The following is a 22248-nucleotide window of genomic DNA, read 5'->3' as shown; positions in this document are numbered from 1 at the left end:
CCCCAGCTTTTGGGGAGAAGTTAGTGAAGAGATCCTGCCAACCAAGCAGTTTCATGATTTCCCAGTTTAGACAAGATGCAGCACACATTCGTCTTTTACGCCCACGTGACAGTGCACTAGAGCACTAGTGCAAGGACATGGGGTGCACTGCACAAACCGTTTGTTGAAGAGTTCCAGAAAAAGGTAGGAAGCATCTACTTATTGTCAAGTAACTGCAATATGGGTGCCAGACAGTATAAGAGAGTTCAAAACATACCAACCAGATGTCAAAAGCTGTTGGCATGAGCCTAGCAAGCAGGACATGAACACTGTGAAGCACTAGCCTGTGTTGGAAATCTCTAAACATTTACACTCACACAGCACAAAACAAACAACACTGAGTACTTAAAGCACCAACATATGAAATCGAAGCGAAGAGTGAGAGCTAAAAACCAGATGTCAGACGCAGCCAGGAGGTGATTCAGGAATTTCAGGAAGAGGGACAATACCCCAGGTCCTGTGTGCTCCGCAGCAAGGGTGACCTAAATCCTGTGGCGAGGCTCTTGGATTCTGCAGCGCTCCACTGTGGTAGACCAGGCACTCTAGAGTAGCTTCAGATACATTTTCAAAAATTAAGGAGCTTGCTTAAATGGCAAAGTACGTTTCATACAGTCTGTGTATCATTCCTTTAATTCAATGGTAAAGTCGATTTTATTTTATGCTACCCTTAAGTTATACTATCCAACTACCCCAACCACTGCTAACATTGGCCAATGGCATCCGTGTTAGCCCTGGGGCAGGCAAGTAAAACCAACTGCAGTTCTCATGTTGAGGGAGTCCACTAGCCCCACTGCAGAGGGCCACTTACGCAATCAGTAAAAGATATGCCAGAAAATTCACTGCCTGCCCATCTGAAAGGTATCAGAAGGCAGGAAAAATGCTTGTTGCAGAGAAATGAAGAAAAAACCTCTTTCAGGTCATAATTACAATACAATTAAGGCATATTTTGAAACCCTACTCCAAGCCCAGCCAGTTCCTAGATATTTAACACAATACTAGTTTGTGGAAAGTTAGAAAAACAGAGGGAAAAGGGGGGCGGGGGGGGAAGATATTATCAAACAGAATACAAAACATTGGAGAATATTCTGCATGCTCAGCCTCCTGATATAGCAATCAGCATGTAGGTTTGGAGCTACTACTGAAGCAGAGGGCAAAAGCACTTTTTCTGCTCATGGAAGGAAATTGCCAAAAGCAGAGGGAACAACCTGTCTTCTTACCAGAGACTGCTCGTGAAGGAACCTAGGAAACAAACCACATTTAAGCACATCCTGCAGAGAGACCTGAAAAATTAGTATACCCTGGAGACGCTCCACTAGGACATTCAGTTTTTCCTTTATTCACAGGTTCAGAAATGAAAAAAAAATAAGTGTTGCAAACAAGCCACACAGATGGTATTAAGGCAACCAGTAGCCTGAGCTTAGGCTAAAATGTGGTATTATATAGCCAGGGTGAGGAGAAAAAGGCAGAGACTTACATCAAGCAGCACACAAAAGGAGCACACTTACTAAAATAGTCAGGGATTTACTATTTGAAAGAGAGGCAATGAAGTTAAGTCTCAGTCACTCAAACTTATCTCCAGAAGAGAATCCCTACTGGTAAAACAGACTGTTCTACACAGAAGATGTGAAACTATAGTACCTGCAAAATTATATCTTCATTCTACAACCAAGGAAGCTGAAATCTTAAAACCCACATATACCAACATATGTATACATACATCAAGACTTTAGCTTGTATTGCTTTAGAGATCAAAATATCAATAAATGCCTGATCAAGTTACACTTTAAAGTGAAGCTGCCACAAGCACAAAAAGCAGAGACCTAAAAATAAAATAAAATAAAGAACCATGAAGCACCAGAAACAGAAATATGAAAGGAAAGGATGGGAGAACAAAAAATTCATTACAGTACAGAGATAGATGATTAATTCAGGAGGAAGACAACAAAACTCTCTGTCCTCTAAAATGAATATCTTACAAAAAGTTCAGGTTTATTTGCAAGAAGCAGCTTTGGGTTTTACGTACAGAGGGCCTGCCTGCCAGGCAACGTCTTACTACAAACATAAAAGACTTCTTATACAACTGTGCATCACACAAACTTAGCAAAACCAATAAAAACTAGATTGTGTTGAGAAATGTAACAGTTCCACCACATATTATTGCCCCTATATTTTATATCATTTAAGCAGATGATGAGCATTGCAAACGTGGGATGCTCTTAGTGTTTGGGGAAGGGCATCATCCTGGCACAACCAGCACTGTGAAGATGGTGAGAAACAGGACAGGTCAAAACAAAAAACAGTCAGTACCAGTATTGGACACTGTAAAGCAGTATTACTGAACATGACAAAAACAGTGGTTTAAAACAAAGAGATGCACTTATATCACTACGGCACTGCAGCTCAAAGTGTGTGTGTGTGTGTGTGTGTGTGTGTAAGTGTAAGTGTAAGTGTAAGTGTAATAAGGAGCCAGGTAGAAGAAAGGGGAAAGCTTTTCGTTACAAATGGCAAAATTTTCACAGACTTTCTGCTAAAACTTCTCAGTTTGTTCATTATTTCCATTAAAACCAATACTCAGCAATAGGATATTGATACAAGAAGACTGAAATATAGCTAATAATAGTAAACTAAAAAAACCCTCATTATGATAGTTGCTGCCATGAAAACATCCCTACCGTTCAGCATTCCAAATATGCTTTCTACCTGGTTCTAATCTGAGTTGCCATATGTATGTCATATGATATAAAAGAAAAACTTGCATGTTAGACCCAGAATAAAACACTCAATGCATACTTTCATCAGCATGCTTCGAATTACACATTTAATGCTTATTCTAGACAGGGCTTTGAACAGAAGTCTCTATGAGAAACTCAAAAATCTCTGCCCTGTATTATGGTCTGTAAAAATTCTAGCTGCCAGCTTTTCAGACATGCTTAGCCTCACTTCATCGTTTGTCAAACATTTTGATGGTATTCCTCTCACTCAACCTTGAGCACCTAAACAGTAAGATAGACAGAAAAATTAATCTCATTTTCTACTGACACTTTTAGAGGGAGGGAGGTGAACAGAAGACACTTGATCTAAGGCATCAGAACAAATGGAGAAGACTCTGGGTGCTCGTGAAAAGCTATTTCATTAGTACACAATAACTTAAACACAGAAGCCTCAATGTGCCCTCTTTCTGGGTTATTTTATAATAAAACAGCTAAATCACAGTTAAAAGTAGAATGAAATGAAACCTCAGTTGCCCACACAATTATGAAACTATCTCTGTTCTTAATGACCTGAAGATGCAAGCACAATTGCCTGTGGGACAGAATAGATGCGACAGATGTAACACCTCTGGGATGACAGAACCAGTACGCTCCAAATAATCAACTTTGGACAGTGACAACAGATGAGATCAAGTTTCACTCTCTTGCAGGATAATTAAAGGCATGTTCTGGCTCTGCCACATATTACACTCAGAAAACAGGAGTACTTCTAAACTATCCAGTGTATTTATACATGAAAATGGTATAATGGAAAGTCCTAGTGAAAATCCTTAAAGGTTACACTTTAAAAGTAAGCATGAGTTCTACTCAGAATGGACTGGTTTCTTACTCACTACGTGTCCAAATTATCTTCATGATGATTATAAAATAACACCGTTCAGAAAATACATTATAAAAATATTCAGACTGAATCACACCATTGGCAGAGTCTTCCTTCTAGAAAAAAATGAGGAAAAGAAATATGGGGTTCAACCAAGAAAGAAGTAAAAGCAGTGAAGAATTAAGCACAGTAGTAATAAGCATGATGATTTTCCTCCATTAAATATCTTTAGAAAAGTTGCCAGAAGGTAATTCTTCTACAGATCTCAAATTCAAGAAGCGTTCTGGTTACAGACATGAAACAGGCGCTGCTGCAATTTAAATCTTAGTTTCATTCAGCCACAGCACATGCCTGAATATGAAGGAAAGATGGGAAGGGAATATGGAAAGAAAAAGGACAACAGGAGCTGTTAAATAATAGGTGAAGCTGGCTTTTCCAGCTGACAGAGAAGGAAAATAAAATTAGTTCTCTCATGCACTGGTTGTGGCTTATCATGCTCCAGAGGGGGTGGTATTTGGTGCTGTGCAAAGAAAGAACTACTATCACGAGCAGCTCAGGAAAGGAGGAGGTCTTCCCTGCACTAAAGACTGTGTTGTAATGCAGCAGCATTACAGACAGGAGAAAGAATTATTATTAGAAACAGCAAGTGGGCACAGCAAAGGGAGGAATATAGCTACTGACATCGCCCTTTCCTCAGGGACTGCTGAGCTCCAAATGAAAAATATAAATAAAATGCAACCAATAGTACATCCACAATGTGGACCTCTCCTTCTCTTTGATACTAGAAGTAACCCATAGATCTGTGCACCTCTTCTGCAGACAGCCCTCCCAGTTTTGACAGCCCAGCTATACCAGAAATAATATCACCTACTTAATTATTGTTCTTGTGTTTGACACTTTTTGCTTTCTTTCATGCAAAAGAAACTGTTGGGCTGTTTTGCATGACAATTTTTTTTTTCTTTTTTCTGAAGTAGCACACATTAAAAAAATTATCTCCAGAGTCTGCAAAAGGGGGCACTGAAACATTCGTTTAAAAGAGTGTTAGAATAAGTCAGAAAATGGTGACTTCCAGCAGAACTTATTATTCTCTCAAAGATTTTGCCAACTCCTCGGGCCATACAAGGCAGAAAAATTGTGTTAGCCAAGCACTGCACTTCACATGCCAGTTTCCTTCCAACACACTTTCAGAACGCACAATTCCAGGTTTGCTTGGTACAATACATTAACAGATTTTACAAATTCATCCCATTGCAGCACCCAGGGTAGAAGAGCTTACAGGCATCCCAAAGGATGGCAAGACTACGCAAAGCAGTTGGAGCTGAAAGGCAGGAGGAGGAGGGGTATGGGAGACGGATGAAAGTTTCACAATGCTAGCCAGTATTTTTAAAGTTATGTGTCACTTACATCACACACGTTTCCACTTCCCTGTGGTTTGCCGTCTTTTGGCTAAGGTTTTCCAGGCTCAGCTGGAAGGGAAAAAGAGCACTGAAGTCAATGGTATGCACTCCCTACTAGCCCTATACTCGGACTCAGGCCTGTAAAGCAAGGCACACTTTGTGAATAGTCGAAGAATACTCTAGTTCAAGGAAACCAAGCTGACAATGGAAGTCAAGCATAGATATGTTAAATAACCGTATTACATGCACATGCCCTTAGCCAGATTTATTACTTAGGATCACTACTACCTGCCATTCAGCTGCCTTGTAGGAGAGGGTGGTCATACCTTCACACCTGACACAAGGAAATAAAACTTCACTCCACAGAAAATTTAGTGATACTGTAACCGCATGGCATACTGTACAGATGGAAGTCACGAGTGTGTAAACTCTGTTGAGTAAGGACAGGTAGAAATGGGGTAATTTCCTAAAGCTGCACAGCAGAGCTGGCTGGACACGGCACCTTGACCTCCTGACAGAGCATTTGTACAACCCATCTGGCTTTTTTCTAGCCATCGCTTCTGCTCGGTTGTGGAATCATCAGTGTCTCCTGCCTTCCAGTCAACCTGGACAGCCTCATCGCAAGAGTATTAGAGGATAAAAGCTGTGAGTACCTATTAGCAGTGCTTTATCTACTTCACCTAAATGGTCAATTGAAAGAACAACTCTCTTCTCACCAGAGCATCAGCATTAGACTTAAAACTCTCATCTTGTACTACTAGAGGCAAACAATCTCATTACAAAGACTTTAGCGGCACATTTGTTCTGTCTGGTATTTTACCAAGGAAATCAGAGTCGGTAGTACTGAACACAAGCAGTAGGGAGCACAGATACTTCACATACACGATATATAACCCTTCTTACTTCAAAACCTCAAGAATTTAGTCTTAAATCTTTAGACATTTATACTTTAAACTATCACTTACAGAAAAAATTGTATGATTTTGTAAGGATAAGCACGAGCGCATGTTTCAGAAGCAACTCTTTCAAAAATCAGAACACGTCATTCATTGTGTCATTTAATAGGTGACTTCACGCATCTTAGAAATACTGATCTCCATGGCATTCCAGCCTTCCAAAGATAAAGTTTGGATGTTAAACATTCACACTATGCACAGGAACAAATCTATTACAATGCAGAGAACTGATCAATGTGACCCAGTGAAGCTTCTTGGCTAAAATTAGAATGAGAATCGGTATTTTATTTCAGGCTCCAGTCGTTTTCATTACAGAGCCTTCAGCTCAGTCCCTTAAATAACCTGAACAGGACAGCAGATTTGAATCTAACAGCACAATCCAGAATGGTTAATGTTGGGGATGGGGATAGAAGGGAGAGGAAGAGCATTCTATTTTTTGGAAGAAACGCTCTTGTTTTTTTCACCCACCCACCTGAGGACAGCAAACTACAAACCAAGGAGTGAACTAGGGTGGGCTCACTATATTGATTAACCTTCAGCCCGAGAATCAGAACGTCCTGTGACACATGTAATACGGAACAACTGCTGTATCAACCACAAGTCCTAAACTCTTGCTGATCTGGAGTTTCATTGCTTGCATCAAATACAATTGGCTTGGGGTTTACAGCTGAGGCTCTGATTAATATTAAAATTCTGGAGTTGAGCAGGAAGTATGTGCTTAGACAAGTGAACTAATGATAAGGGTAAGTGATGGCTGCATCCTGATTCACAGCTTCATGCATAGTTTTACCATTTTAATCAGGAAATCACTGCACAAAAATATAAACTCTGTTTTTAAAATGCTTCCCGCTTACTTAGAGATGCAAGTGGTAACAAAAAAAGCAAAAGCAAACACACTTTCTACATCTATCTCGTTGATACAGGAATTTCCTCAAACTAAGACGTTATCAGAACTGATCTCCACAGAACCGATGGTAGAAAATATGTTCCAACATATCAGAATTTTAAAGGTCTCAAACCTTGAGTCAAAAAGACCAGCTCTCTTCTTGCTTTTCATCCTGAGACATCTCCCACAGCTTCATTGCCAAAGAGGGACGTGATATAAAGCCAGATGCCCAGTTGGAATCTATTTCTTATCCACAAATTAATAGCACAGATAAAACTAAGGTCTTAATCGTTCATACCCGAAGCCTAGTACCATCATGTCTCAAACCTCTACCAAGAAACATCCAACCTTGCCTTTGTTAAGCAAGATGTCTGCCTTTGCTCTCTATTTGCCCCTCCTTTTCTTCTACAGACTGGCATACTCGCCTCTTGTGTTTTCTTTCAAAGCTATACTGGACGTTTTGGGAAAACCATCTGTGTGTTTCTATGTAATCTGCTCAGAGTGCTAGTCCTGACAAAGCCTCAGACAACACAAAATTAATTAGAATCCAAATTCATTCCTCTCGCCAGAATACCTAATTTTCCATTGAGAGCCGCTGTCCCAAAGTCACCACTCAGTTCTACTCAAGAAACACTGAAATAACTAACAGCCCCCCCACACACACACAGAGGCGTGCAGGCACTGAAAGCTTCACAGGCTGCTGGAGTCAGTACTTCAGAGGGAACAGCAAGGAGCAGTTATACATCAGACCCATTAAAGTCTGACAAGCAGAAGAATCAGACACATCAAGTACAGTAACTTTATAAAGAAATATGGGGGGGGGAAGTATTTCTCTAGTATTCCAAGGTTTTTAGTAAAAGTGGGAAACAGACACAGACATTGCTCATCCCCAACCACTGTTCACCTCAGGGCACCTCTGCACTGCAGTGGCTGCAGCCCTCCCAGACGTACCAAGCTCCTTTTACAGTCGCTCACTTGGACGCGGCAGGAGGCATCTGCGAGCAGGCTGAGACCACTCCTGGACTCCTGGCAGGGTTTGTACTCCAAGAGGACTCAGGTCTGGCTTAAAGAACAACTAGACTGTTTCTGTACCAGCTATGCTCACTGCTGTATAAACACATACACAGAATACACAATGAAAAGTACCTGGGCAGAGCCCAGGTTTTTGAGACTTTTTTTGTTTGAACATCACAATAAAAAGCAACTTACAATATAACCTAAGAAAGAGAAACAAGTAGCTATTTTATTTAGCTGATAATGCTGGTCAAAAGGCATTCTCTCTGCCTGGGTGTTTGCTTATTTCAAAGGGGCACTAAGAAAAAATGCAGCATGAACTAGGAAGATGAAAAACTTCTATTTTGTAAACATATTACCATGTGGCTGATTGAAAATCACCTGCAAATGCAACTAGTTTACTCCAATTGGGAACTGGCCAATAAAGTATTTTTCCTACTAAAATATGCCAATTTTGCAGCTAACTTGCAGAAGTAGTACTAGCTCTAAAGACTAAGCAAGAGGAAAGACATTTTAAAAAAATAATAAAAACATACAACCGAGTCTGTGACTCTAACCCACACATTTGTACAGAACAGTCATCCTCTCCTTTACAGAGGCAGGAAGGCTGGTCCCGCATCGACCTGTGTGTGGCCCTGTTGACCCTTCCCCAGCCATGACAGTAACCCCAGCTCTCCCACCCAGCGAAGGGAAACACTCCTTCTGTCCCTGAGCTCCGCACATGCTGACCGGCTGGCCAGATGCCTCCTGCAAAACGTGCCAACTCTCTTCTCCCTGTCCTTCACTTTAATAGATGCACTAAACATGTCCCTCTCCTTCAACTTCCTTTGAGTTTTGTGAACGTTACTGGCTAGATAATCTTCAGGGCTTTTCTCCCTACAGCAACGCTGGTTACATTGGACGAGTGATTTAAGAGCTGCTTAGAAAAGAAAGAAGAGGAAGCCTGACTGTCCATTTGCATAAACTGTTTCCTAAAAATGGGAGAGGGAAGGGGATATAAAAAACCAAAAACACGCACACACAATTCTCCAGATGCACACTACTACAGCAAGTGGAAGTGACAGACAGCAGGCACACGCAGTTGTACATGAATTTTATTTTATTATTGCAAACTGAAAGTTTCATACTTTCACATGAATGTGTAGTTCATTCCTCAGCATATCAGAGGACCAGATTTGCAAACGCTGTCTTATATTAAGACCTCAGAGTTAACGTGAGCTGCCACCTTGGCATTACCTTTGACATCTCAGCAGGAACAGTGTCAAGACTTCCTGTAGGGAAATAGCCAGCACCACAAATTCAGCTCCATTTCAAGTCAAATGAGTTTGAATATTCAGCACGCAGTGCCAAATTCTATTATTTTAGCATCAAATAAGTGCTTAGTCTATAGAATCAGGCCTTTCATTTGGTTTACAAGTTTTTAAAAATCCTTTTATTGCTTAAAGCACACCTGTCTGTATCGAGAACTGCAAGTTTGGCATCTTTTCTCCCAGAACAATGTGGAGCTGCTCATTAACATCATACCATGGAAACAGAGTGTCGTCCCCTCCTGCTTTCGACATTGACATCATCTAAGCCACACCTTACCAGCAGACTCTTCTAAATTCTCTATGGGAGGACCCACTTTAAATACAAGAGACACGATATCACCATGGGATGCACGTGGCCTTTTTCAATTACCTTCATAACACAAAACTTTTGCTTCTCCTCTTTATGTTTCTGCCACTGGCAATTTGTTCCACCTTTGTCCATTCTGCGCCCTCTGTGATCCCTCTTTCACTGCAGTTCATGACCTTTTGTGTATAGGATGAACAAAGGGCAAAGGCTAAAAACGTCACAGTTGGGCCCCTGCTCTTCTACTGACTTAACTAGTTTGCTACTAAAAATGGGCTCAAGCTCAAAGTCAGACCAAGGCAGAGTTTCTGGGTCATCAGAGTCCGAGAATCCCCAGAAGATGCTTCAGAAGCAATGTGGAAGAGGATGCAAGTGTTTCCTTCCATCCAAATTCAGATCATGAATCTGTAGTGATGCCTGCACACCACCTACATGGTACTTAGTAGTCATTTGCATTGTATGAAAGAGCAATAGAAAAAAGAACATCAGGCTAGCCTACTCTTGGCAGGGGTGGGAGGGGAAGAAGGGAGATAGAAAAACACCATCAGCTGCAGCGGGCTGAGCTGTGTGTATTTACATTTCACAAGCTAAACTATTTAGTGGTTTATTTACACACAATGTGCTTGGAACAGCTAAAATACCAGTTGTGTTTTATCTTGATTTTGTGGCAATGCACATAAGCCACAAAATCATAGGAAGAGTGTGCGAATCAGATATGAACCTGGTACATCTGGAAAAGCACGTAAGCCACTATGAGAAGGGAGAAAGATTTTTGGAAGCGCACGCACAACAAGGGTTGAAATGCATTAGTTATGACAAGACACCAAAATACAACCCAGGGACTCGAACGCAATGATCAAGTCACAATATAACAGTTTATGCTGCAGGGATCGCACATCCCAGCGTAACTCTTGTAGCCAAACGAACCTACAGCAAGACATACCGGGGCCTCAGGTCTCTCTGGGCTGCCCCTCCATGTTAGAGTGAGGAGGGAATTGTAGTCAGCTCCATTTTATGCACATTCAATGGCAAGACGCCAACACAACTGTTGACTGAGCCAAATCTGGGCCCCCTTGAACTAAGCCATCACCTAAAGCAGGGTGGAAAAGCACATGCCTCTCGCATCTAGAGCGGCCAAGTTCCTGAAAAGCATCTGAGTTACAAGATAGAAAACGACTGATGTTTTAACTCTTTGAGGTATGCTCATTAATTCAGAACTGAACAGTTGCTACACAATGTAGCTTGATATTAATGTGACAGAGAGATTTCTTTCTAGCAAGTCAAATTATTTACGAGGTGGCCCAAACGGCAGTTCAGGCCAGCATCCGATCTGGAGGGCAGCTATCATCACACTCGGCATCTTGGTAGCATTCTCAGCCAAGGTGCCGATGGCTGCTTGCCAACTGGAACCTTACTCTGACTAAAGAGAATGCAGTACAAGCTCAGGAAAGCTTTTTGATCCGTTCAGTTCACTTCTTCCCTCCAAACCAGTGTTTGGCGGTAAGCTGCCAGCAAGCTTGGGAATTGCACGTAGAGCAGCATCACTCTGGGAATTCACTCTCCCAAGTAGGAACTGCTCCTGGACCGTTCCTCTGCCACACAGCAGAGAAATCCCTCTGCTGACTTCTGCTTTAATTATATTTAAAAAATTCAGCTTCTAGTCTGTGTTCCATTATAATAATAGCAATAATTAAAAATACTTCAAACGACGAGTCCTCTAAACCTGCTGTTCCATCCAGGCTTTTGGCATCACACACTTCCTTTCTTGACTGACATCCTCAGGGAACCAGATGGATGGTTATTCTATTCTGTTCCTGTTGCAGGGCTCTACTGCACTCTCTCAGCACATGTAAACTGCTAGGTAATATTTGTGTTGGCAACTAACTCACATACTTTATAGAAACAGACCTCTACTTGACCCTCCATGCAGCTCCCACACACAATTTGGTCCACTCCTTTAAACTGCTTCCTTCTGCTGCAACACAGACCCCATTCCATACCCCTGTCTCTCGCCTGTTTAAAAACTACATATCCAGAACAGAGCTTATGTGTTTAAAGAGAGCAACTCGGCTACAAAAGCCAAGCCTGCAGAATGTCCTTATGCAAGAATAACAAAATTATTTTAAAACTTGCATGTACAGGTCCTGGTTTTCCTTCTACAAAGACTGCTCTGACTGAACATTTCTATGAAAAAAACCCCTATGAAAAGTTCAATGAAAAAAAGACATCAACACACAGATTTCTGTGATAAGACTCTGATAGCTGTATCATGCTTTGGGGGGCTGGTGGCAGGTGTTGAGGTCTTTTGTTTCAAATACAGTTAAATTTTAGCTATTTAGGCAGTAACATCACCTCAGAATAGACTTTCACACCAGAACTCTTCCTTCCTTGCCCAAAGTACATCATGCAGAATAAAAGATAAGCCAACAAAGTAACATGTCCAGATAATCAAATGAATTGCCATTATCCATTTATATCACAGCAGTTTATCAACAACTCCATTTAAAGAGAGCAGGGCTAAACCAGGGGAAAAAAAAAAAAAAAAAAAAAAAAAATAAGTGATGGAAAAGAGGCGAAATCCGAGTGGCACGCGCCAGGGCGAGCGCAGCTGCAGTGCGAGCGCAGGACTGTGCAGTCGCATCATGTGACAGGAGCGGCGCTGGCAGCGGCGGCGGGAGAGCTACAGCCCCCATCCTCCCACCTTCCTAAAGCTGTGCCTTCAGCGCAACACCACGGACCACGCAATTTCATTTCCATGCAGAACTGACTCAGGTTATAAGCTTCTTGATGTTTTGAATTGTTATGCTCCATTTTTATTACCTCTCTCTTCACCAAACGAAACAGTAACGCAGAAATGAATAACAATACAGGCAAGCTATGTATTCCTCCCAGTGCTAAGCACTTTCAGCATTTTATCACTTGTAGATCTAGTTTCTCAGCTGAGCATGGTGAACACAGAACACAGTGCTGTTGCCTGTATCATTCTTACACATAGAGCTTAGCACTAGTCATCTTTGTGATAAAATCTTCCAGTGTTTGTAGGGACATGGATTGCCAATTGAATTTTGATGCTGTATTGTACCTATATTTCAAGATAAAACAATGAACACAATTTCCTTTGCAGCACAGCTAAATATTTCTTCTCTCCATATAGTTGCTATGAATGGGGTTTATATTTTCTATAGCAAAGAACCTGGCTATCACATTTGCGTACGCCATCTGTATTATTTTAGCAGCCCAAAATGATCGGAGAATTATGCTCTTGGCTCCTCATTAAGTGACTCATTGTTTCTTTCATTTAACATAAATTGCAATCCAGTTTATCTTAAGAGACTGACTTATCTGATTTGAAAAGGAAGCATCCTTTTTCCTATGATCATGATCGACAGTCAGGTGTCATGCTTCTTCATCGCTCCATCAACAGTCTGAGCAAGGGAAGTTACAACTGTTACGCAACAGGGTTCACGCAAGGCAAGAAGATGCACCGGGCACTAACCGCATCTGCAAACTTCCACAGCAAGATCCATACCAGGATGATCTATGATTTCCGAAGGCTGCTATCAACGCTGCCGTTCTGTTGCTTGCAGGAATGGTGGGAGAGCATACGCATGCTGGGAGACTCACTGATACTGGCATTTTAGTCATCATACGGTCCAACAGTGCTGCTTTGCATTAGCTTAGACAAGATGCTGAGAATTACAGATTGCACTTGGACAGCTCTTGCAAAATCTAGTGATTTTTTTATATTAAGGGATCCATTCTGCAGGTTAGAGGACTAGAATTGCTTAGCCGAGACACAGCTTAAGCACAGAAGCTTGGAGCCTGGTTATTAAATTACAGAAGTGCAACTCAGACTTCGACAAAACCAGGTCCTATTCCGTGGTAGGAGATTAAACCCAGACTCTGAAAGCCTGCAGTCTTGATCCTGAATGTTTTATCTGGGGCAGCCTTCAGTTACTGACATTTTTATAGCCAGTAACAGGCAAGAAATTTGGGGGGTATGACACAACATAACAATCATCCAGCTTCTACCCCCAAGGGCATTTCACATCACTTATTGTTCAGAGCATTTCTCAGTACAAAATAAGAATTTGGTGAAGAGGGAGGTGCTGAGATAGAAGTTTAAAATCAGAACAAATCCACGATGATTCCGTCAAACTTGCAATTTGGATATCCAGCACTGCACAGACAGCTCTTGTAAAATCCAGCAATATTTCATCTAAAAAGACTCGTTTGCTGATGCAGAAACGCAGCTACCTGTCAAAGGCACGCTAAACACCTACAGCCGTCTTTGGCTGGAAGAGGCGCGGTGGCGAGAAGGAAGGTAACATAAAGGGAGAAGTTAATAAAGCGGGGGCCGTTTTCGTAATTACTGCAGTTATGTTGCGAATCAAGGCCTAAGCAGAAGACGTGTCACATCGCATTTCTCTTCTCCGTTAACGGCAAAGACAGTGGCGAGCACGGCTCCGTGCCCACAGGCACAGGGCCTCGGCAGCCTCCACCGCCATCGCCGCCCCTCGGCCCCGGCACAGGGCACAGACTCCCCGGCGAAGCTGCGGCTCGTTTCTGAAGGCGCTAACGGGGCCGCGGAGCCCGCCCCGCCGCCGGGAGGGGATGCTCAGCTCAGCACAGCCCCGGCCGCCCCCGCCCGCACCTGCCGCGCCGCCCGCTCCCGCCTTACCTAGGCTTCCGCTTGCGGCAGGGATTCTCCGCCGGGCCTGGAGCTCTGCGGGGGCGAGACAGCGGTGAGGGGCGCGCCGCCGCCGGGCCCGTCCCGAGGCGCCCGCAGCCGCCGCCGCCGCTCCCGCCCGCCCGAGCCACTGCCGCCGCCCCGCCCGCGCCCGCCCGCCCGTGCCGCCGCTCCGCCCCCCGCACCTGGAGGCCGGGCCGGTGCGGGGCAGGCGCTGCCGGGCGGCTCCTCTCACCATCCGCGCCGCCTCCACCAGCTCCCGGGCAAAGCCGCCAGCGCCACCGCGGCGAAGGCTCCGGCTGCGCGGAGCGCGGCTGCCGCCTCACGCTAGTCTGGGCCGGCCTCGCCTCGCCCCCCGCCCGCTCCCATTGGGCGAGCGCCCGGACTAACGGCGAGACGGCCCTCCGATTGGCGGCGCGGGCCGTCAATCGGGAGCCCTCCGCCCTCCCGCGCGGGGCCGGTGAGGCACGGCGCAGCTGCCTGGATACGGCGGGAGGCGGCGCCACCGCGCGGGGAGGCCTGTCCCGCCGCGCCGGACCTGTCCCGCTCCCTCCGTCCGTCCCGCCTGGCCACCTGCGCGCACGGCCCTACCGCTGCCCCAGCCCCGCTCCGCCGCGGTGGCCGCTCCCGCCCCGCCCGCCGTCACGTCCCCACCGTTGCCGGGGTTAGAGTGCCGCACCTCGGTCAGCGCGAGAACACCGGCTCCGCTCTGACAGGGCTCCCGCGGCTGAAAGAGGAGCGGCAGGCAGCAGCGCCGAGCCGGCGCGGCAGAGCGGCGCGCAGCACCTCCCTCCCGCGGGGCCGGAGCCCCAGGGCCGGCGGCGCTGCCCCGCCGCCTCCCGCCTTCCCTGTCAGCGCCCGCGGCCGGTACCACCGCGCTGCCCGCGGGGCGTGCGCAGCGCCCAGGCTCCCCCCCTCCGCCCAGCCGCCGATTGGTAGGCTCCGCCCGGCAGCACTCTCCGCCTTCCGTCCCTGCGCGGCTTCCGTCCTTTCCGCCCCGAGCCGCGCCGGTGCTGCCATCATGGTGAGCGCTTCCCCGCCTCTCCCGGTGCAATCCGGTGGCATCCGCGCGGCCACCGGGCCGCCGGCCCTCCCGCCGCGGTGCCGAGCCCGTCGTGCCGCCCTCCCGCGCTGTCGGCCTGGCCCCGCCGCCGCTGTGATGTGGGGGGGGATGTAGGGCGGGCGGCGGTGTGGGGCCTGAGGGGCGGCGGGAGGCCGCGGGGCCGTGGCCTGGGAAGGGCCGTTCTCGGCCGGGGGGTGCGGCGGGGTCCCGGGAGCGGGGCTGACGGCCTGTCCGCCGCCCGCAGGCCAAGATCAAGGCCCGAGACCTGCGGGGGAAGAAGAAGGAGGAGCTGCTGAAGCAGTTGGACGATCTGAAGGTGGAGCTGTCGCAGCTTCGTGTGGCCAAGGTGACTGGCGGGGCCGCCTCCAAGCTCTCCAAGATGTAAGTGGGGCCTGCGCGGCGGTGGGAGCTGCGGGGAGGCCGCGGGGCCGTGTCCGAGCCGGAGCTGGCGGAGCGGCCTCCAGCCCGTACCGGTGTGGTTATGCGGGCCGCGGCGTGCTGCCTCCGAGGTGCTTTCGCAGTCCGTGTGGTTGTCCTGTACTGTAAAACAGGAGGAAAAAAAAATGATGTTGGGGAGGAACAAGTATTTGTAGGCTTGCAAATCGGTTTGTGCGTCTCTTTGCTCAGAGATGATAAGCTGAGATGTGCCAGAAGTTGCTAGTGCTTTGCTACAGCACGGTACAGCATGATACTTGGTTGTAGCATGTGTATGTTTTCTCTATATGGGGTTCAAAATCTATGCTGCTTGTCTTTCAGTATGTTCTGAGACATACTTTTTTTTTCAACCTGCAGACGTGTGGTGCGCAAATCCATTGCCAGAGTCTTAACTGTTATCAATCAGACGCAGAAGGAGAACTTGAGGAAGTTTTACAAGGTAAGTCCAAACATCTTGCATAGTGGTCTTTTTTTCTTACAATTTTCAAATACATAGTTTGTAGGAAGGAACTAATTGTGTAGGCTGTTACTTAAAAGCTTGACACTCAAGAAAAAACAAACTCATTTATATTCAGTTTTAAAGTTCTCTAGTCATGGTTCCTTTTTAAATACTATTGCAAGACTACCCTGAATTCTCTAAGCTTGGGGCAAATCTGCTTTTTTCAGGAGAGTCTTCTGGGCAACATCACTTCTCTGGGGTGTCATGTACTTTGTAGAAGATGCAGTTTCCAGAAATGTATCCTAAATGCATACTCTCCTAAACTTTAATAATGTTGCAGGTGACCCAAGGAATTCTTTATCTCAATAAGTTTCTGTAATTTTTAGAATATTACTTCTTGGAGTTTAAATTACATAGGGGAAAAAAGAACTTTTCAGGAGGGGTTGGGTACCTGGGACTTGGAGGATTAAGCATTACTTAAACCCGAGTCAAAGCTCGTACAGCTGGTACAAAAGTTTCCCATGTTTCCCAGTGGAGAGAAGTTCTCTTAGTCCCAATAAAAAGAAGCTTAAAACACTGCTGTGACTCAGTGCTCTCTGAGCTCGTGCACCTGATTGCAGCATTGCAGTTTCTCAAACTCAACTGTTGTGTATTTTTGCAAACAGGGCAAAAAGTATAAGCCTCTTGATCTGCGGCCGAAGAAGACTCGTGCCATGCGACGCAGATTAAATAAGCATGAAGAAAATCTGAAGACCAAAAAACAGCAGCGAAAAGAACGTTTGTACCCTCTCCGGAAGTATGCCATCAAGGCATAAAACTGCAGAGTGCCGAAAGTTCTTGGTTATGTTGGCTGAGTATGTCTCATTAAATAGAATTTTGTTTGGAAATTCACTGGTGGATTTTTTCTTTTGTAGCAGTGGGATGAAGACGTCATCAGCTTTATACAGGCAAATTCACAGAAAGTTTATTTGAACTTTTATTGCTAATGAAAATACTAACATAACTTGCAGTTTTAATACTGTTTTTCTTTGAAGAACAGGCAAATGAGTACAGGTCTGTGAAACTGGTTCAACTTAACATGTAAAAAGTATTTAACTTGAGATTGATTTAACGTGGAAACTTTACACGGATGTTTACAGTGAGTGGGTATTCATCACTTCAGTAGCTTAAGAGTAAATGTTTAAAGTTTTTGTCTTGTGCCAGTGTTTAAGTGTTACAGAGATGAACTAATTTGCTGAAGTGTTTTGGTGGACTTTATGGAAGCTGAAGAATTCGGTCAGTGCTTGTTTTGGATCTCTGCACAGCTAGTGGTAGCGCCAAAGAATCCCCATCCCTCCCTGGTTTGGGTGGATGCCATAGGCAGTGGAACTACTCCTTCCCAGGAAACTTCCCAGTGTCGGTCAGGAAGCTGGGTTCCAGTGTCAGCCTCCAGATTTGGTCACACTTGGAGCTGATTTAATCCTGGCAGACGGCTCCTGGGAGTCGGAGGGTGCTCTTGGGGTGAAGGTTCCAGCCAACATCACCCCTCAGCAGAGGCGCGTTTCAGATGGGGGCCTGTTGATCTGTCGGTGCCTGGTGGCACAGAGGCCTGCAGCAGGACCGCGGGGTGCCTTGCAGGCAGCAACCTGTGCAGGCTGCAGTGCTGGTTGGTGCTGCACTCACCCTGGGAGCTCGGAGGATAAAGGGTGTGTTTCTGATGGTGTGCAGGTGTTCCTTTCGGATGAGAATAGCCCGACTGGGCTGTGTTAGCACGCAGCATGCGTGCTGCAGGATGGGAAGAGAGGAAGCTCAGTTCCAGTGAAGTGTTGGGTGGGAAAATGCAGAGGGGTGACGGTTTCAAACGGTGTTCTTTTTGTGTGCACGTGGAGACTCACGGAGGTCAAGTGAAATCGGGAAACCGGACTAGGAAAAAGCTGGTTGAACTAGAAGATTTTACCTCTCAAGTTTCAAGGCACTCCCTGGTCTCAGTTCCACACTTTCACCTGAAGCACAGAGCTGGTTAAATGGTTTGACTTTCTGTCCCCCATGGAGTTCTTTGGAACTCCGAGATGGAGTTGCAATTCCAAAGGCCTTTTATGGTTCTGATGTAGGGAAGAGTTATGCAGTGCTGCTTGAGCATTAGTGATGCAGCACTCATGGTTTGTGTTAGTGTAGCTAATTCTAACTTGAAAAATTCTCTACCCATTAGGGAGTCCTTAGATTGGATCCAGATTCTGTTTAGGGAAAAGATCTTAATTCTGCTTGCTGAATTTTAAGCCTCAATTAAGTTTTAACCAGAGAGAGGTCTAATTATGTGTGGTAAAGTGAATTTCCCATATATTGAGCTATTAGGAAGGATAGCTTTACGATGATGCTAATACTGGCTGTGTGATGGCTTTGTGAGGAGCTTAGCGTGAGCCTGAACATGATACATTTGGCAGCAAAGGAGACCCAGCCTGGCACAGCTCAGCCCGAGCTCTGTGTGGGTGCAGGCTGCTGAAGCGTGCTGTAAGATGGAGTGGTGCGTGTGGGAACTGGCCCCTTTGGCTCGTGTTCATACTGCTCTAACAGCAGGCAGGGTTACAAAATGTTTTGTGGGGCTGTTTCTGAGTAGCCTGCAGTGGTCAGCAGCAAGCCACCCCACAGAAGCACATGCTTTTCACCCAGCGTGCGTGGCCCTCCTGGAGCACACCCCCGGCGAGGATCCCAGACCCACACGCTCCTCTCCCATGATCCTGGTGCCTGAAAGAACCGAGGGAGAGGCTGGTCCCCTGTGCTGGGAGTTGGGCAGGCTGGGGCAGGCTGCTGCTGTCGGATCGTGCCCGGCTGCGTTGGGGCTTCTCTGGAGAGGCGTTGTGTGCCCTGTGCTCCTCCAGCAACGCATCCAAGGGGAGTCTGCTGCTCCCACCAGCGCTCCTGATGCAGAAGAGCAAACGAGTGACGTTGCCCGGACGGCCTTCCAGAGCCAGCTCCTGATGGTGCGAGCTGTGAGGTGGCTTCACAATGATGGGAGGAAGGCGGGTGCAGTGCAAGAGCCCTGGATGATGACTTTGGGGTGTGCTGCTGGTGAAACAGCTGTTGCCTTCCAACCCAGCCGTGAGAGCAGCAGTGCTGCCTAGAGAGCATCTTCTCTGAAAAACCCGATTGAGACACAGATCACTAACATGCCATTTACTAGTCAGTAACAAGATGGGAAAAAACACCCCAAGAAAACACCCCACCTAATTAGCAGGCACTGAACATCAAGGCGGAGTCCCAGGTTTGGATAGCATCACCACACCCAGAGAAGACTCAATGTGTGGCTGAACTGCAGCGACAAAATGCGTATCAGCCCGAAGCTGATACCTCTGAACATCCTGGGGTCGCATCTGGGAGGGTTTGGCTGGTGTTTGTGTCTCTTTGCAGTTCTATGAGGCGCAGCAGTGACAAAGATGGAGTAATTCGGGTTGGAAAGCTCCTCTGAGGTCTCTGGTGTAACTGCCCGCTCAGAGCAAGGCTGCCTCTACAGGTAAATCAGTTTCTACTTCTCAAGTATCTAACGGGGGTTTCAGTTACAGCCTGCTGTGTTTTCAAAGCTTTTCTATGCACCCTTGTGAGTGGAGCACAAAACGGAGGGTGCTCCGCTCGGTGCCACCTCAGCCTGCCCTGCGGCGCTGGGCTGGGGCGCAGGGTTTGTGCCAAGGGCAGGCTTCGCCTCTCCTCCCGCGCAGTGGGGTTGTGCACAGTGAACTGCTCCCTCGGGAGGGGGGACTGGTGCAGCGCTCTGCTGTCGGGAGGGGGAGTAGGTGGCCTGCCAGATACTCGCCAGCATGCCGGGACTGCGCCCAGAAGCCATCCTTGGGCTGCAGCAGGGTCGATGCAGGAGAACGGCTCAAGCTTCGGTTTGTGCACAGCCCCCAGCAGCTGTTTGAGGAGGTAAATGGGTTTCTGGCACCACCCTAAATCCTGGAGCTGAATTACTCCATCCACCCGTAGCAGGGTGGCAAAACCAACCTGTCCGGCCCTTTCATCAGAGTTACCCTGTGCTGTTACAGAAGACATCCCACAGACAAGGAGCCCTTTACATTATCAGGAACAACATACTGGTTATCTGAATGGATGCAGTGGTGAGGTGAGGTGATGGGCTCTAGCACAAGGTTCCTCCAGGGTGCAGGTGGAGAAGACACTTGTTACTGCTGTGAGAGCAAGGCAGATGCCTGCCCTGGCCTGTGTCGCCAGCTCCGCAGGGCGCTCAGCGGTCTGTGCTGGTTCCCGTTCCGTCTGCCAGCCCCCACGGACGGCCGTGTGCTCCCAGCTCCCTGCCAGACGCTGCTGCTACAGGACAGCCAGCTGCAAACTGCAAAGCATGGGGGAGGACAAAAACAACAGAGAAGAAAACTGAGGTAGATGCGCTGGCCCGCAGCCTGTGCCCATGTTGGTGCCATCCTGGCTCAGTGGTGCTGGCTGTGCTCAGGGGGGCACGAGAAGGGGTACCTGTGTGGCCGTGGGGCTGCCCTGGCCTGAGGGGGTGGGGAGGGAGAACCCCTGGCAAAGGGCAACATCCCTGCCGGAGCACCCCGGGGCTGCGCTGCCTTACAGAACCAGGCAGCGTGGGCTCCGTTCCCCTCCAGCATGGTGCTGTCTGGGTGCGATGGGGGGTGCTTGGAGCCCCACTCCTGGGGGACCCTGCTGCTCCCCTGCGCTGACCCTGCGCAGCTGCCGATGCTGGCCCTAGGTTTAGCACCAGTGTTTGCAGAGCGTCAGGGCCTCTGGGGCTCAAAATGTTTATTTTTTCATTGTAACTGAAGATGTTCCTCAGCATTAGAGCAGACTTCTCATGAAAAACTGTTCTTCAGCAAATAAATAATTTCCAGGGCGGGGATGAGGAAGGAGGAACAGCCGCCTGCTGACTGCGGGGCACAGCCCAGGGCTGATGCCACTGCGAAGGGAGCCCTGGCCGTGCGCCCTGGAAAGCATTCAGCAGGACCAGATGTTTCTCTCCCCAACTCCCCAGCACAGCAGGCACTGGCCAAGTGCAGATGGTGTCTCTGGGAGCTGGCAGGACCTGCTCCTGGACCTGATTCTGCAGCTTGGACAGGGGAAAGGGGGGAGCTGCAGCGAGGGCAGAGGCAAATGCGAGTCGTGCACGGTCTGAGTGGGAAAGCCCAGGCTCCATCTCCCTTGGCTGGTGTTTGCTGCCATGGACACAAACCCCAGCTCTTCTAATGCTCCTGGCATTGCTTCTGTCACCTCCCTCCTCCGGCATGGCTCCTTAGCAGCTCTCCTGAGCGCTAACCCTGATTTCCGTGCAGCAGGACGTGCAGGGAGCGGCACATGGTGGGACACGCAAGGTGCAGGGCAGGCAGGGAGCTGCACGTGGGCAGGACGGGCAGGGAGCTTGGGAGCGACCACCCTGGGCACGTCCAGGTGCCCTCGGCCACACCGTGCCACCCCTTCCCCTCCGCGTGCTGGGGAGAGGTGGCCCTGCGTGGCTGCATGCGAGCAGCGTGGCTGGTGCATCCGGCTGACAACAAGCACTGTGTTGTGAGCGCCCGGCTCGGCAGGGAAAGACCACGTCCCGCCGGCCATGCGGGCGGCCCAGGTCTGCCCGGGGCAGCCGCCTGCTCCCTGCCCTGAATGCCCGTTTTGTTGGCCGGGCTGGGGGAGGACTCGTCCCCGTGCTGCCCCAGTCACACTGCTCCCATGAATACGGGCAGTGTTTGGACACAGGGACTGCCCCGCGGGGCCCTGCTCCCGGCGTCCTGGGGGCTCCTGGACAAAGGTGGCCCTCGGGTTCCCAGGGGATGGGGGCCGCTGCGTGCCAGGGTTCCCTGCCAGCCTGGCTGCGCATCCGCGGGGCGATGGAGAAAGCGCCTGTGTAGGGTGAGCAGAGGCCGGCCATGAGAGAGGCCCTCGGGCAGCCCTCTCCTTCCCCCCTTGCTGTGCTGCCAGGGAAGGGGTATCTGCAGGCTGCACCCTGCCACCCAAGGGATGGCTGTGCCACGCTGTGCCAGCGGGGCTGGGGTGGTTCAGAGGTGGCAGCAGCAGCGACGAGCCTGGGAACAGATTTCTGTTTCCACTGGTGAGTCAGCCAGCAGCGGCACCGCCAAGGCCCGCGGCTCCCCTCCCTTCCCTCCGGCCACTGCTGCCTCCTGCCGCCCAGCCC

At 48.0% G+C, this 22248-nt stretch overlaps 2 protein-coding genes across 18 annotated transcripts in view; one reads left to right on the top strand and one right to left on the bottom strand.

Annotated features, from left to right (window-relative positions):
* SCAI (suppressor of cancer cell invasion) overlaps nt 1-14992 on the bottom strand; it is a 45545-nt gene extending 30553 nt beyond the window's left edge. For 4 of the 17 annotated variants that reach the window (XR_012838521.1, XM_075772853.1, XM_075772854.1 and 1 more), the window contains exons 1-2: nt 1257-2320; nt 489-590 (exon numbers count right to left, since the gene is read on the bottom strand). Coding sequence is in view for 15 of the 17 variants with exons in the window: in XM_075772853.1 (XP_075628968.1) it covers nt 489-590; nt 1257-1306 (152 nt within the window). In the remaining 2 variants the exon portion in view is untranslated. Of the gene's footprint in view, nt 1-397; nt 2321-3643; nt 3747-5034; nt 5097-14178; nt 14224-14372; nt 14650-14778 lie in introns of those variants that run through there. The other 13 variants (XM_075772855.1, XM_075772857.1, XM_075772856.1 and 10 more) reach the window with 13 other exon arrangements.
* RPL35 (ribosomal protein L35) lies at nt 14555-17011 on the top strand (the record flags this gene model as incomplete). Its single annotated transcript, XM_075772749.1, has 4 exons — nt 14555-15211; nt 15495-15631; nt 16043-16124; nt 16790-17011. Coding segments are annotated over 4 exons (1026 nt in total), but the record flags the coding sequence as incomplete, so codon positions are not given.
* Between the last annotated feature and the right edge of the window lie 5237 nt (nt 17012-22248).

This window comes from Balearica regulorum, chromosome 20 (assembly GCF_011004875.1).
Source record: "Balearica regulorum gibbericeps isolate bBalReg1 chromosome 20, bBalReg1.pri, whole genome shotgun sequence".
In the NCBI taxonomy this organism is placed as follows: Eukaryota; Metazoa; Chordata; class Aves; order Gruiformes; family Gruidae; genus Balearica; species Balearica regulorum.
Note: the sequence above shows the minus strand (reverse complement) of the source record. Positions and strands in the feature narration are given on the sequence as shown.